The sequence below is a fragment of the Lentinula edodes genome (genome assembly GCF_021015755.1).
Source record: "Lentinula edodes strain Le(Bin) 0899 ss11 chromosome Unknown C8R40scaffold_34, whole genome shotgun sequence".
Taxonomy (NCBI): domain Eukaryota; kingdom Fungi; phylum Basidiomycota; class Agaricomycetes; order Agaricales; family Omphalotaceae; genus Lentinula; species Lentinula edodes.
Window position 1 is genome coordinate 156067 of NW_025764340.1, and position 13356 is coordinate 169422.

At 48.1% G+C, this 13356-nt stretch overlaps 2 protein-coding genes and 1 non-coding gene across 3 annotated transcripts; 1 reads left to right on the top strand and 2 right to left on the bottom strand.

Annotated features, from left to right (window-relative positions):
- Positions 1-118: 118 nt before the first annotated feature.
- C8R40DRAFT_514163 (uncharacterized protein) lies at positions 119-3862 on the bottom strand. Its single transcript, XM_046235303.1, has 4 exons — positions 3684-3862; positions 2456-3595; positions 1976-2400; positions 119-1926 (listed from the first exon to the last, which is right to left on the bottom strand). Exons 2-4 carry the CDS (start codon positions 3588-3590, stop codon positions 151-153), a joined length of 3336 nt encoding a protein of 1111 aa, XP_046083043.1. The 5' UTR covers positions 3591-3595; positions 3684-3862; the 3' UTR covers positions 119-150.
- A 65-nt stretch (positions 3863-3927) lies between these two features.
- On the top strand, positions 3928-4028 carry C8R40DRAFT_t191. The gene has a single exon. It is a non-coding gene; the product is annotated as a tRNA-Ile (tRNA).
- A 6707-nt stretch (positions 4029-10735) lies between these two features.
- On the bottom strand, positions 10736-12285 carry C8R40DRAFT_1020641 (mitochondrial carrier domain-containing protein; the record flags this gene model as incomplete). Its single annotated transcript, XM_046222998.1, has 6 exons — positions 10736-10769; positions 10920-11214; positions 11293-11469; positions 11531-11880; positions 11936-12096; positions 12184-12285. Coding segments are annotated over 6 exons (1119 nt in total), but the record flags the coding sequence as incomplete, so codon positions are not given.
- Positions 12286-13356: the final 1071 nt, after the last annotated feature.

Genomic DNA, 13356 nt, shown 5'->3' on the forward strand with positions numbered 1-13356 from the left:
AATAGACTGACAAAATGCAGAAATTACAACATATTGTACGTGACGAACATGAGTATGATACATACATTAGCAAAAGATATCAGATAATACAGTTATCCAGGATCCGACAGTGCAGAGATAAGTCCAAAGAATCAAGAAAGAAAGCATTTATCACAACACAAACTTTTCCTCAACCTCAACCAACCCATCTGTTAACTTGCTGGCCACTGCCCATTTGGGTAGGTAGGTCAACACCTCCTCGAATGCAGGTATCTTTGCACTCGGGAAACGTTCTCCAGATGATGATGGTACAGGCGAAGTTGACAAACCCATGCCGACCATTCCACTTTCGTATTCAGCCCACTCGCATGCTACGCGTCCTGTATGCGTAGTTGTTTCTCCGAAGAAGGATTTTTGGCTCGAATTCGTTTCGGTAGTATACTGCCCCGCGAAAGAAAATTGGTTGGACCACTGCACATCCACGACAAACTTCTTGCCCCACGCCCGAGTCCAAAGGCGCAACATATTGTAGTGATCAGATTCAAATCCACGCTGGACCCCCCAGCTCGCCTCGTCATCTACTTCATTATTCACCTCGACATCGCTCTCCACGTCGACAGTCCGAACACGGAACCTTTCAACAGGTTGATCGAAGTATATCCTACATGCTCGGCTGTTATTTCCTATGATGGAAAACCGAGCACCGGGAGTCTCATCGAAAGACATGGATTTACCGTAAGCCTCGAACCAAGGGTTTGTGGTAGACGCCCAGTCCCAAGATGAGTGATTCTTTTGCGCATGCACAACAAGTGTATCTGCAGCGACAGGTACCATATTCAACGCATCAAACGATGGGAGATTCGAATTATAAGTTTCCCAATTGCAGTTTGCCAACCCGATTTTTCTCTCGTCAACATTGTTATCTGAGCACCCAACTAGCCTTCCGTTGGTCAAAGAGTGTAGATAGGATGGAATCAAAGGAAGTATCAAATCGTGCACAAACGGTGTAGCTCCTGTGAGGGTAGTGACAATTCTTACTGTTGGATTGACGTCGGTGCCTGAGGGTGAAAGATCCACCTTTTGTTGGAAGAACACCTTCAGCGGCGCATCCTCCGAGAACGGGAACAATCCGCCTTTGAAGCCTTCAACACTTCCAGCCCAAGGACCGGACCAGGGGATCCACGCCAATGCTATGCAGACGACCCATACGAGACCCAATATCCAAAACAGATACCGATGCACTCTCCGAGCGCCGATGAACGGAATGGCAGGAAGAGAAGCAATAAGTGAAATGAGAGATATCACGGCGTAGACTGTGACGGCAGGACTTCCATCAATCATCGTTTGACTCACTGAAGTGATGAGGAAAATGGCAATATGGGATATAAGTATCAGAGGGAATGGAACATAGATGAGGAGGACAAGAATCCACAGAACATATGGTCGAGGGTTTTCGACCGGGTCGACACCCGATTTAGATTTGTTCTTGATGACGCGGAGATGTTTCCGGCCAACCAGAGGAGTGCGCTCATTGACTTCTGTTTCTTCTTGCTCTTGCTCAGCGACATCGGTATCATCCCTGAAGACGTGAACGAGCCGTAGCTCTGCGGTTTCTGCCACACCAAAACAACCTGCGATACCACAAATCACCGCAGCGAGCCATGTGAGGCCATTACAGGCACTAGCCATATACAATATACCGCCTAGTCCGAACTGTGTGATACTGATAGTGGACAACACAACTAAGAGCCAAGACAAGATGTAGCTGTGGACAACAAGCGTGCGGAAAGATTCCCACGCAGGAACATTAGTCGTGATAGGAGCCTGAGAGAGAACCTGAATTCGAGCGTGATCATTAATGAGAGGAGGCGACAAGACGAGGGCTAGGACTAGGATTGACAGGGCGAATGAAGATAGTATAGGAATGGAAGGGTATCCATGCACGATCTGTGCAATAGATCAGTCGCTATTCCAGACATCCTTGTTCAAAACTTACGAAGGGATTAAGATTAACAAAACCAACGACCAACGCGATTTGCGCTCCAATAGCAATGATCAAAGCAACCCAGTACCGTCCGTGCTTCCACAAAACACGAGAGGACGTATTGAATCGACGTTTGGCTTTAGTCCATCCGGTCTCACTTTCGTGTGGCTCGTCTTCTTCATTTTCAGAAGGTGTGTCTTCCACGACGGTACCACCTGGAGAAAGCATCTGTGAGGCTGCCGACTCTGTTTCAAGTTCCGCTGGATGCACTACACTCGGAGAGAAGGTCGCTCGCTGTCTTTTGGCTGCACGGGAGCGAGCTAGCGCAGATTCGGATATAGCAAGTAGGATAAGAACAATTGGACCGACGATGAGTGCGGTGATATTGATTGTAAGAAGATCGGCGAGTCGTAGAAGGATGAGAACGGAATTGAACACTAATATTAGATTTCAGAATAACGAAGGTGTCCCAAAGATCGACAGAAGACGTACACTCGAAATACACTGCCTTCTCATTAACGTCTAGTGATACATTGTTATCGTTGGCAAGAGCAATCCCACCTGCAGATGCCGGTTGTAGCATGGCCCACAACGCCTTCTCACCGCCTTCTATATAAGGAAGCGCGTCGTACTTTGTATGATACTTTGATCGACCCCGGTAAAAGGCAAAGTCCAAGCCTCTCAAAGGGGCAAACTTTGCAGCGTCCAGTGGGTCGGGTGCGGCAAACCGACTATTGTAAACGGTATAATCGGTTGAGCTGCGAATAAGACCTAGATTGAACGCTTCGGCAGATATGATATTCGCATGAGGGGTCTCCACGTTTCTCCAGCTCTTAACAGACCCATGATCAGTACCACGGAACATCAAAGGGCGCCCACCGCTACCTGCCCCCTCGAGGTTGAGGAACGTGGATCCGAAAAGGTTGGTGTATTCGATATGAGACGTGTTCTTGATCCAGGGATGTTCAAGAAGAATATGAGCGCCGTTCAAGCCATCTTCTTCACCATTGTTGATGTTAAAGAGGACATCCCGTCGAGGAGGATGTGTAGCAAAATATTGTATAAGCTGGAGCAATGTGACGACGCCGATTCCATCGTCAACCGCTCCTGAGGCTGTTGATACACAGTCGTAGTGTGCAGAGAAAAGGACAGCTGGAAGAGGAGGATGAGGAAGATTTGAAGACTCGGTTTCTGCGGTCCCACGTATTTTTACAAGGATATTGTTTCCTTCGAAATAGTTCCCAGAGCCGGAAACACCAAAGCTGCTGGACCAGCTACCATTCGTAATCACGTCATCATCAATGATAAAGTTGTCGCGTGAACCGGATTGGAGCCGAACGTTGCGGAGTCGTTGCAGAAGGTATTCGCGTACTATGTCGTTAGCGTGCGAGTGATATGGATGTGGTCGTGCAGCGATAATTTGCAGGTCCCTGTAGGCTTCTGTGACATTCAAACCTCCGTAGTGCGAATGCAAAGTAGATGCGGAAGGAACTGAGGGTAATTGATCAGTGATGAGTGTTGAAAGCGCGACTGCGAGGTAAACAAGGACTAGAAGAATGGTGACAGGGATTGTGAGGAAGCCCGTTGTCCGGGCAAATGCAGGACGAATCTTGTCAGTAAGATACATGATCACTGTGGTAGAAAGGACACAAGTTCCAGAATTTATGTTACACATGCATAAGCATGCATATCGTGAATCCAAATAAATAACAGCGCTCACCTGTCACAACATGCAGGTCCAGTCCAGACCAAGAGTATCTCAACACCACAAAGTTTGTTATCAAGGTCAATCAAAAACTATAAAGCACAGAGAACAACGCTGAAGAGCTAGCTCAAGCTGGTTGTTAATGAAGAAGACGGTGACGACATAGAACGACATAGAACGACTGAGTGAATAATTCGGGCCGGTTCCGAGAATCCGTTCCTTTCCGGTTGTGCTTTTCTGTACTCACAATCTTCATACAGCTCCTGTAGCTCAGCTGGTTAGAGCATTGTACTTATATGGGTGTCTATTTTCCCCAAGCATTTTATGCAAGGGTCACCAGTTCAATCCTGGTCAGGAGCAGTGTTGTTTTTCTTTTTACCAACACAAATCTATAAATCAATTGCGCACTGCGGAAAGCATCGAGATAGATAGATAGGAACAGCCGGACCCAACCACCCCCACTGCAGCGAATGCTCATCCGACAAGGGAAGGTAGACTAGACTGCAGCGAGAGCGGAGGGGGTGAAATACATGTCAAGGTACATAATACGTTGTAGTACAGTCTTCGCGACTTCTTCTAGGTGTAAATCGAGGCCAGTATCTAAGAAGTTCTGCCTCGAGTAAGTTTCCTTCCTTGCCAGAAGAAAAATAGGGGAATCGTTTAGAATCATTCCGCATTTAATTTTCAGTCAGTATGCATACATAGACTACAAGAACTACAACGCAGTACTTGTCACGAAGCGGCAGAGGCGGAGTGACTAAGCAAGACGGTGAGGCGGAGCGACTAAGCAGGTCAGCGAGGCGGAGCAACTAAGCGGAGCGGAGGCAAACTGGTCCCAGATAATGACAGAGATATATTGAGTATCGTAGTCATAGGTAATAATAAGTAAGCACATACCTGGTCCCAGATAATGACAGAGAGGTCAAGATAAGGGATCAGGCTGTGGAGGGTTGGCTATATATACATAATCCGGTCTGCGAGAAACAACGATGTAATACTGTACAGTTTAGGAACAAGGAAGGTGGCGGAAGCCAGTAGAAAGAGAAGATGGGTCAGGTGGATCAGTAATCGATGGATCAGTAATCGATGGGGGTTTGACAGTGATGGGATGATGTATCGTACAAGTAAAGGCGTCGAGACGGTGAGAAAAGGAAAATGATAGGGGCTGCGTACTTTATGACATTACCCCCCTCCTTATGACCATTGTCCTCGATGGTCAAGGCTTTGCCGCTGTTGGGTGTTTTTTATGAAAGGCCCGAACAATTTTTGGTGCTCGACTGAGGTTGGCTGCGGGTTCCCAGGAGTTGTGCCCTGCGTCGTAACCTTTCCACTTAACCAAATATTCCAACTTCTTCCATCGAACCCGGCTGTCTAAAATCTCCTCTACTTCGTATTCCGGTTCATCTTCATCCTCTAAGTATACCGGCTCTGGTGGTGTTAGTATTTCACCGTTAATGGAGTTACCTTTCCAGGGGTATAGTTTGTCAACATGGAAGACGGGATGGAGGCGATCTAGGGATAGGGGGAGGTCAAGGCGGTAGTCTAAAGGGCCAATTTTATCCAGAATGCGATAAGGGCCAAGCTGTCGATCTCCTAACTTTTCACTGGAAAGCTGAAGATTAATGTCCTCTGCACTGAGCCAGACTAGGTCTCCAACTTTAAATTGATGAGCTTTCCGCTTCCCGCGTTCGTATCCTTCCTTCTGTTGTTTCTTTCCTAGGTGTAAGGCAGCCCCAGCATCTTGTCGCGCTTCTCGGAGAATCCGTATACGGTCATCCACAGCTGGAATACCGCTGCGTTGGCCCACTGGGATATTGAACAAGGGAAGATAGCCATAGGTTAGCTCGAACGGGGACATGCCTAGAGCAGAATGAGTTCGTGAGTTAATCACAAACTCCGCCATGGGAAGGTGCTCTGCCCAGTCGTCTTGTCGTCGTCCCACATAGAGGCGGATGTATTTCTCTACTTCCTGATTTGCTCGTTCGGTTTGGCCATTGGACTGAGGACGGTATCCGGAGGTTAGATCTGATTTAATTCCTAGCCTAGCGAGAAGGGATCGCATGAGTTTAGCTGCAAACTGGGGTCCGCGGTCGGATTTAAAGTGAAGAGGAAGACCGTGGAGACGGAAGATCTCTCGGTAGTAGATATCGGCAACGCCTTCGGCTGTGATGGAGCTGGTGCAAGGAATAGCGTGAATTTGTTTTCCATACAGGTCTGTGCAGACCAAGACGGCATCGTAGCCTTGGGAGTTAGGTAGCTGCGTTATCAGGTCAACCCCTACCTCTTCCCATAGACCAGATGGTACATCTAATGGTTGTGTTACGGCCCGTGGGTGTCGTTGGATCTTCTTACGGGCACAAACCTCGCATCCCTCAACGTATTTTTCCACGAAAGAGCGCAGCGTGGGCCACCAGAAATGGGTGCTGACCAAGTCGAGTGTCCCGTGTAGTCCGGGGTGTCCTGCAGTTGGATGGTCATGGCATTGACGGAGTACCTCAGTGCGTAGGTCGTCGTTTGCTGGTACGTATACCCGACCTCGGTAGTAGACCAACCCATTGTCCTCTTCCCATTCGGCTATCCCATTGGCCAAGCGCTGTAGTCCGTGCTCTTTGACTGTTTTGAGACCCTCCAATACCTGTGCTTCCCGTTCTGAGGCTTTCCGGATACGATCCTCTAAGGGGTTCTGTAGGATCGAAGCTGCAATTTTTACGAAGTGGCCGGGTTTAAGGACTGTCTGTTGCCGGTTATCATCGCTGTCCGATACATGATGAACTGCCATGCGAGAGAGAGCATCAGCTTGGGTGTTTACTCTGCCAGGGCGGTGGATCATATGAAAGTCAAACCGTGACAGATAGAGGGCCCATCGGGCTTGTCGGCGGGTGAGGTCTTGTGCAGTGCGCCAGAATTCGAGGTTCGAATGGTCCGTAATGATGTCGAATGGTTGAGGGAGTCCTTCTAGAAAGTTCCTCCAATCCTTCAGTGCTTCAATGATAGCAAGCATCTCTCGATCGTAGATTTCGTAGTTCCGTTCCGCTGGCTGCATGGATGCCGATCTGAAGGCTACTGGATGCCATTGGCCGTCGTCTTGCTTCTGCATAAGGGCGCCTCCCGTGGCAAAGCCTGATGCGTCTACCTCGATTCGAGTAGGCCTGTCTGGTGTCCATAGAGCAAGGATCGGTGCGGAGATGAAGGCTTCTCGAAGGGTGTCAAATGCTTTCTGTTGAGTGTCAGTCCAGGTAAAGCTGGTGTCTTTCTTCGTCAGGTCATTCAGAGGTCGTGCTATTTTGGCAAAATTCCGGATGAAGCGTCGGTAGAAGTTTGCAAATCCCAAGAACCCTCGTAGTTCCCGAAGATTAGTAGGGACTGGCCAGTCGCGAACAGCCGCTACTTTTACCGGATCCATTCTCACCTCCCCTTCTGAGATGATGAGTCCGAGGTATTCAATCTGTTGTTGTTCAAATTCGCATTTTTCTGGTCGTAGGTAGAGGTCGTGCTTTTCTAACCGGGTTAATACTTCCCGTACCATTCGTCGGTGTTCCTCGAGATCGTTACTGAAGATAAGGATGTCATCTAGGTAGACTGCCACCTTGCCGGCTGCAATGAGATCAGCAAATATAGCATTCATAAGTGCTTGGAACGTGGCAGGGGAATTTGTGAGACCAAAGAACATGACCTTAGGCTCGAACAAGCCTCGGGTTGTTGCGAACGCGCCTTTCCATTCATGCCCCTTCTTAATCCGTATGTTATTGTAACCCCAGCGGACATCAAACTTCGTGAAGTATCTTGCTCCCTGAAGTCGGCTAATGATGTCAGCAACTAATGGGAGAGGGTATCGGTTCTTCACAGTGTACTCGTTCAGTTTCCGGTAGTCTTGTACAAAACGGAGTTTCCCATCCTTCTTCTTTACGAAGAAGACCGGTGATGAGATTGGTGATTTTGAGGGTACGATATAGCCTTTCCGTAGGTTTTCTTCTAGGAAACGATCCAACTCCTCCTGCTCGTTTAGGGACATGGGATAAATCTTGGTACGCATGGTTGCCGGTGCTCCAGGTACGAGATCAATCGCATGGTCCCAAGGTTGGTGGGCAGGTAATCGTTCGGAGGCGGATTCTGAGAAAACCTTCTTGAAATCACGATACTGCTCAGGGACCATTTCTTCGAAGGTTTTAATGGGTTTGTCTCGGTTGGCTTCCTCTGCTAGCTGCTGGGAGTAAGTGAATCCTGCGGCGCACCAGACTTCCTCCGTCTGTTCCTCTAGAATTCCTGCTTTTACCCATGCCCGGCGAGTTTTATGATTGGCTCGAATTCGGTGTATTGGTGGTTCTTCCACCGCTACTGATTCACTCTGTTCAAGGGTCGCTTCTAGTGGCACCTCAATGTGGGGGTTTTCTGCGGGAGGTTCCAGTTCTGGGAGTTCGAGGATCGGGGTTTCTGTGTGAGTGGCGGCTAGATGAGAGTACAAGATCTCCTCGTCTGGGACTTCTTCTATCGTTACTCGAGGAGGCTTTACTGAAAGTCGTCCTTTCTCCCAATCAATCTCCGGATTTACCTTCCGTAGCCAGGGAAGTCCAAGGATGATGTCTTCACCTCCTAGGTTGGTGATCAGAAAGTCCATCCATCGCTCTTGATTATCCACTGTGAGTGCTAGACGTGCAAAATGGGTTATCCGTCCAGCTCGGTTAGGTGTTCCATCGATATTAAAGACGTCGATCGGTTTATGGAGGGGTGCACATCTTACATGGTTCCGGGTGACAAAGTCTTGGTTTAAAAACAGGGCGGTAGCTCCACAGTCTACCATGGCTGCAGTTGTTATACTGTGATTCCTTCCTCTTAGTCTCGCATGAATTCGGAAATGTGGGGAAGTAGAGTTTAATTCCCGGATCGACGATATTGTACATGATGGGTGCGAGTCATACGAGGAAGTAGCGAACATAACAAACTGATTACGGGGTACTCTCGGTGCAGCCGAAGCGGGTACCCTCTTTAAAAACCCTGTTGAAAGCCAGAGGACGAGGAGGACATAGCATTAGCACGATCAAGTAATTCCCTTATTTGACCAATCTGATTGGAAAAGTCCTGGTTAGGGGGGCTCGGAGTAGCAGCTACGGGTGCAGGAGCAGATGTTGGGGTCGAGGACGCGATCTGGACGGATTCATTTGGGAACAGGGAGAATGGCGCGGGTACCGTAGCGGATATCTGTTGGCGTCGAGGTTGCTGGCGTCGGCCTCGGTCTCGTCCGAGTCCCATGAATTTGTCTTGGCAGACTGCTTCCAGATGTCCTCGGCGTCCACAGTAACGGCAGGTGGTTTCTCGGTGTGGGCAGTTTTGCTTGACATGACCTTGGGCACCGCAGCCGAAGCATCGTCCTCGCATGCGAGCTAGGAATGCCTCCCTAGTATTCCCATTACTGGTGTGGGTTGCATCAATGTCCATAGCGTGGGGATCAGCAGGAGTAGTGTGAGCGGTATGTGTGGGGGAATATCCAGAATTCCGGCCGGTCATGGTGGGATCGTGCAGGTAGACATCCACCGATATGGCCCGTTTGATTGCCTCCTTCAGAGTCGGAGCAATTCCTTGGGCAATGTTTACGGTGATAAGGTGTTGTCGGATCTCTGGGAGTAATGCAGTGAAGAAGCGTTCCCGCAAGTCAATATCAGACATTTCAGTCCGATCTCCGATGTCCTTGAACTTCTGAGCGAATTCCGCAACTGTCTGTCCTTTACTTTGCCTGAGATTCTTGATCTCGCTACGGGCTTCCATACCTGGGTCCATTGGTTCAAACCGTTGGCTAAATTCCTTCAGAAACGCCTCCCAATTTCCTCCGAAAGGGGGATTTTCCGCATTGAAATGTAGCAGATGGGGGGTTGCCCAATCTCCGGCACTTTCTGTGAAGAAGCCCAAGGCAGACTTGATGAGTTTGACTTGGCTTTTGGCGAGATCAGGTTGTTCTGACGCCCAATTCTGGAACTGAGCCATGAAGCGACGGGCTTCAGCGCCATCTTTACCCTTGAAGACCTCGGGTTTGTTCATGCTTGACTTAGAGGATGAGCGTTCCTCCATAGCTGTAGCAAGGTTGGCTACTTGTCTGATGAGCTGAGCCATGAGATCCTCCGCAGAGGTATTTGGAGCAGGTGGGACAGGAGTCGACATGATGGGAGTAGGCAATCGGGGCTGAGGAATCGGCAGGAAAGTTATATTGCTCACAGTGAGTGGCTCTCGGATTGAGTTCGAAAGGGCGTTGGGGCAGGGTTGAGACTGGCAATCGCGCCAAGTATCGTCGTTGTTATGGGCGTGAGCTTGGTCTCTGGGGTCAAGTGCGTGCGGGAGTGCGGAGCAGTCTATACTGGCAACAGGTGTTTCAGAATCGGGTGGAACTGGGGAAGACGTGGTGTCTATAGATCCTGCAAGGACAACCTTATCGGTAGGCTGTCAGTGCAGTAATGGATCTTGACCTAATGTCACGAAGCGGCAGAGGCGGAGTGACTAAGCAAGACGGTGAGGCGGAGCGACTAAGCAGGTCAGCGAGGCGGAGCAACTAAGCGGAGCGGAGGCAAACTGGTCCCAGATAATGACAGAGATATATTGAGTATCGTAGTCATAGGTAATAATAAGTAAGCACATACCTGGTCCCAGATAATGACAGAGAGGTCAAGATAAGGGATCAGGCTGTGGAGGGTTGGCTATATATACATAATCCGGTCTGCGAGAAACAACGATGTAATACTGTACAGTTTAGGAACAAGGAAGGTGGCGGAAGCCAGTAGAAAGAGAAGATGGGTCAGGTGGATCAGTAATCGATGGGGGTTTGACAGTGATGGGATGATGTATCGTACAAGTAAAGGCGTCGAGACGGTGAGAAAAGGAAAATGATAGGGGCTGCGTACTTTATGACAGTACTAACATATGTATATATGCATTATACATATTCAGAGATACCTCCTTCCAACATGTTCAACAATATTCCACGCTTCGAGGGAACGATGAGGATCATTAGAGAAAGGCATAGAGATAGTGGGTAGTGGTAAATTCGGTATTGTTGATAGGTTCGAAGCTCCCAGACGTTTATGCCTCATGTATGCTTCGATAAGAAGTTGTTCGATCCTAGATGGAATGAAATACAGATCAAATGAGTATCATAAAAAATGAGAGGATGAGGCCAGTAACAGTGGGATTGACGAAATGTACTTCAAAGTTCCGAAGAACCAAAAAGTGTGGCAAGGACCCAGAACAAATTATATATTGAATGCTCACCGCCCTTTCACAAGAAATGTTACACCTTGATTTAAGAACCCCTTTAGTATCTGCATTTCGAGACCTTGATATAAGCCGTTGATGCCACTAGCCCGGCGAACCTGCTTGTCACTGGTGCTTCTAATACTACTCGTACCATGATGATATCGCCCATAGTACGCATCAAGCATAACAGCACCCAGCGTCTTCGGCCTCGACGTTGACTGAGACTCGGATCCAAATGAATTAGTTGACCTACTACGCGAGGCCTGGAGGCGTGTTTTGGAGAGAATGAGAGGGTACAGCAGCGTTACAGCTAAAGAAACAAAGATCATGATAACCGGGGATCTTTGAGATTGGACGATCTTTATAACAAAGCGTACGTTCAACCTACCAATTGAATTTGAGATTGCCCCGCCGAAGAAAGCTTCACCCGGAGTAGGATCCATTATCACAACTGGTTGAGAATTCGAGTGTCGTCGACGAATCAATGCTAGCAATCGCCGGAGGAGCTGAAAGAACGCCAGTGTTATTGATGGATTTAGCGAGAGCAGGATCGATGTATTGAAGCCTGTCACGACGGACTAAGATTAGCAGGAGCGGCAATCCACGAAAGCGAGACAGTAACATACCGCGCCAGAATCCGCTGAATCCTTGCTCCTCGTAAATCTTTTTCACAGTCTGAATTACTGCATTCCCTCTTGCTTCAGGCTCTTGGTTGACCATACCAGACTCATACGAGTCCTCATGTCGGCCTGTTTGTAGTCGCAGAGTAATTATAGACAGCGGCATCGACACTGCTCGCGAAGCAACGCCGGACATGAATCCCAACGCAAGATCTTGCCATACGGCTAATTTAATCGAAGGAAGAGGTTTCGTAGATGATGACCCCTTCAATGGGGATGTACTGCTCGATTGAGATCCAGCGATACGCCGGATGAGGAGTTTACGAAGGAATGAATAAATATAAAAATAAAAGAAACTAAGCAGTGGAAGAATTAGAGCTGGAACCATCTCTTGAGAGCCGTGTTTCCTACTTAGAAATGAGCGTACTCGCTGTATCAGTCATTAAACCATCGTAAAGCGCCCTGACACCATCTGATTGGATAATGGAGCGTAGGATTCGTACTGCTTGGAATCGAGTGGAGGTTTCGAGTTGTTTCGTGAATACGTGCGGAGATTTCAAGTCAAGCGCATTCTCCTGCTCCCGTTCCTTCTGCTTCCCCTTGCCTGATCGCTGCACGTTAGCGTTAAGGCCCTTGTCCGCGGGAGAAGATAGTTGCACTCTTGTTGTGACTAGATCCAAAGGGTATGTCAGAGTATTGGCTGATGCGCTGCCTACAGCGCCAGCCACGGCTTGGACGAGGGGTGGAAGGGTAGATGTCATGGTCTCCAACAGAACTTGATGAGTTGCCTAGAGGCTGTATTGAATAGTGAGTCGCTAGACGACGTGAAGCGATAAGGATGTTAGAGTGGTTAGAGTGCAGACAAATAGTTGAAGCGCATACGACGCGTTGAATTTAGAATCTTGACAAGATTCTTGAATTATGCTATAGCTATGTGAGTATGAGAACTTGGTTGATCTCCAAAACAATCTCAAATGCTTGTGGGAGGAGCAAAGTTTGGAGTTTTTAACTGAAAGTCATTGAGCTTTTCCCCAACTACGTCATTCAAGTGATGCGCTTTGACATTTCCATATTAGAATATTTCCCTTCTCCCACAACTTCGAAAATCTCAGTTTGTTTCTATGAAAACGTACTCTTTAACAATCTTCACCTTTCGCTCACTCGGATTGTCTGGAACTTGAAAATTTTCAAGGAAAATCTATCATTACCCAACGACTCTTTCATTCGATAGATGCTCGGATTCCAGAACCACTGCAGTCCGGGATACTGAAAGATGCTGGTACCCCTTTCAAAACAATTCCATCTTCGACGAAGCACTTCCCGGTTACCCTATAAAGTTTCGGCGTGTAATTCGAGTGTAATTCATCAATCTCCTGTCCCAGTGTCACAATTTCGTATCATCCAAATTACAAGGCTGTAGTTTACGGAAGACTCGTCCTTATGTAGGTCGCGTCATGCTATTTCGCTTTGCTTACTTGGAAGGAGTTTCTCCATATATGGTACTCAGTCACATTCTGTTGGAATACATTCATTTAAATGTGACCGGCACGGGATATCACGGGACTGTCACCCTCTGTCACGATTACTTTTTCTCGTCTCATTCGGTTACTCCCTGTTACTCCATACAGTCATTCCCACCTCCTTTATACAGTCAAATCTAGTTGCACCTCGGAATGGGCAAGCAAAGCATTGTTTTCAAATCTGATTTGATAGAAAGTAGGTATAAATCATACTGAACCATATGTGCTCTAAGAATTTGCAGAGGCAGGATAGGAATGCATGCGATCAAGCTTATCAGTGTAAAAACTCGTTATCAGTCCATACAGGCTCCT

What these genes read in the sequence shown, in the direction of transcription:
- C8R40DRAFT_514163 (XM_046235303.1), bottom strand. Translation starts at nt 3,590, where the DNA reads ATGTATCTTACTGACAAGATTCGTCCTGCATTTGCCCGGACAACGGGC. An exon ending in GAAGGCAGTGTATTTCGAGT is followed by an intron (nt 2,401 to 2,455) that starts GTACGTCTTCTG and finishes ATCTAATATTAG; the next exon opens with TGTTCAATTCCGTTCTCATC. An exon ending in TTGTTAATCTTAATCCCTTC is followed by an intron (nt 1,927 to 1,975) that starts GTAAGTTTTGAA and finishes TCTATTGCACAG; the next exon opens with ATCGTGCATGGATACCCTTC.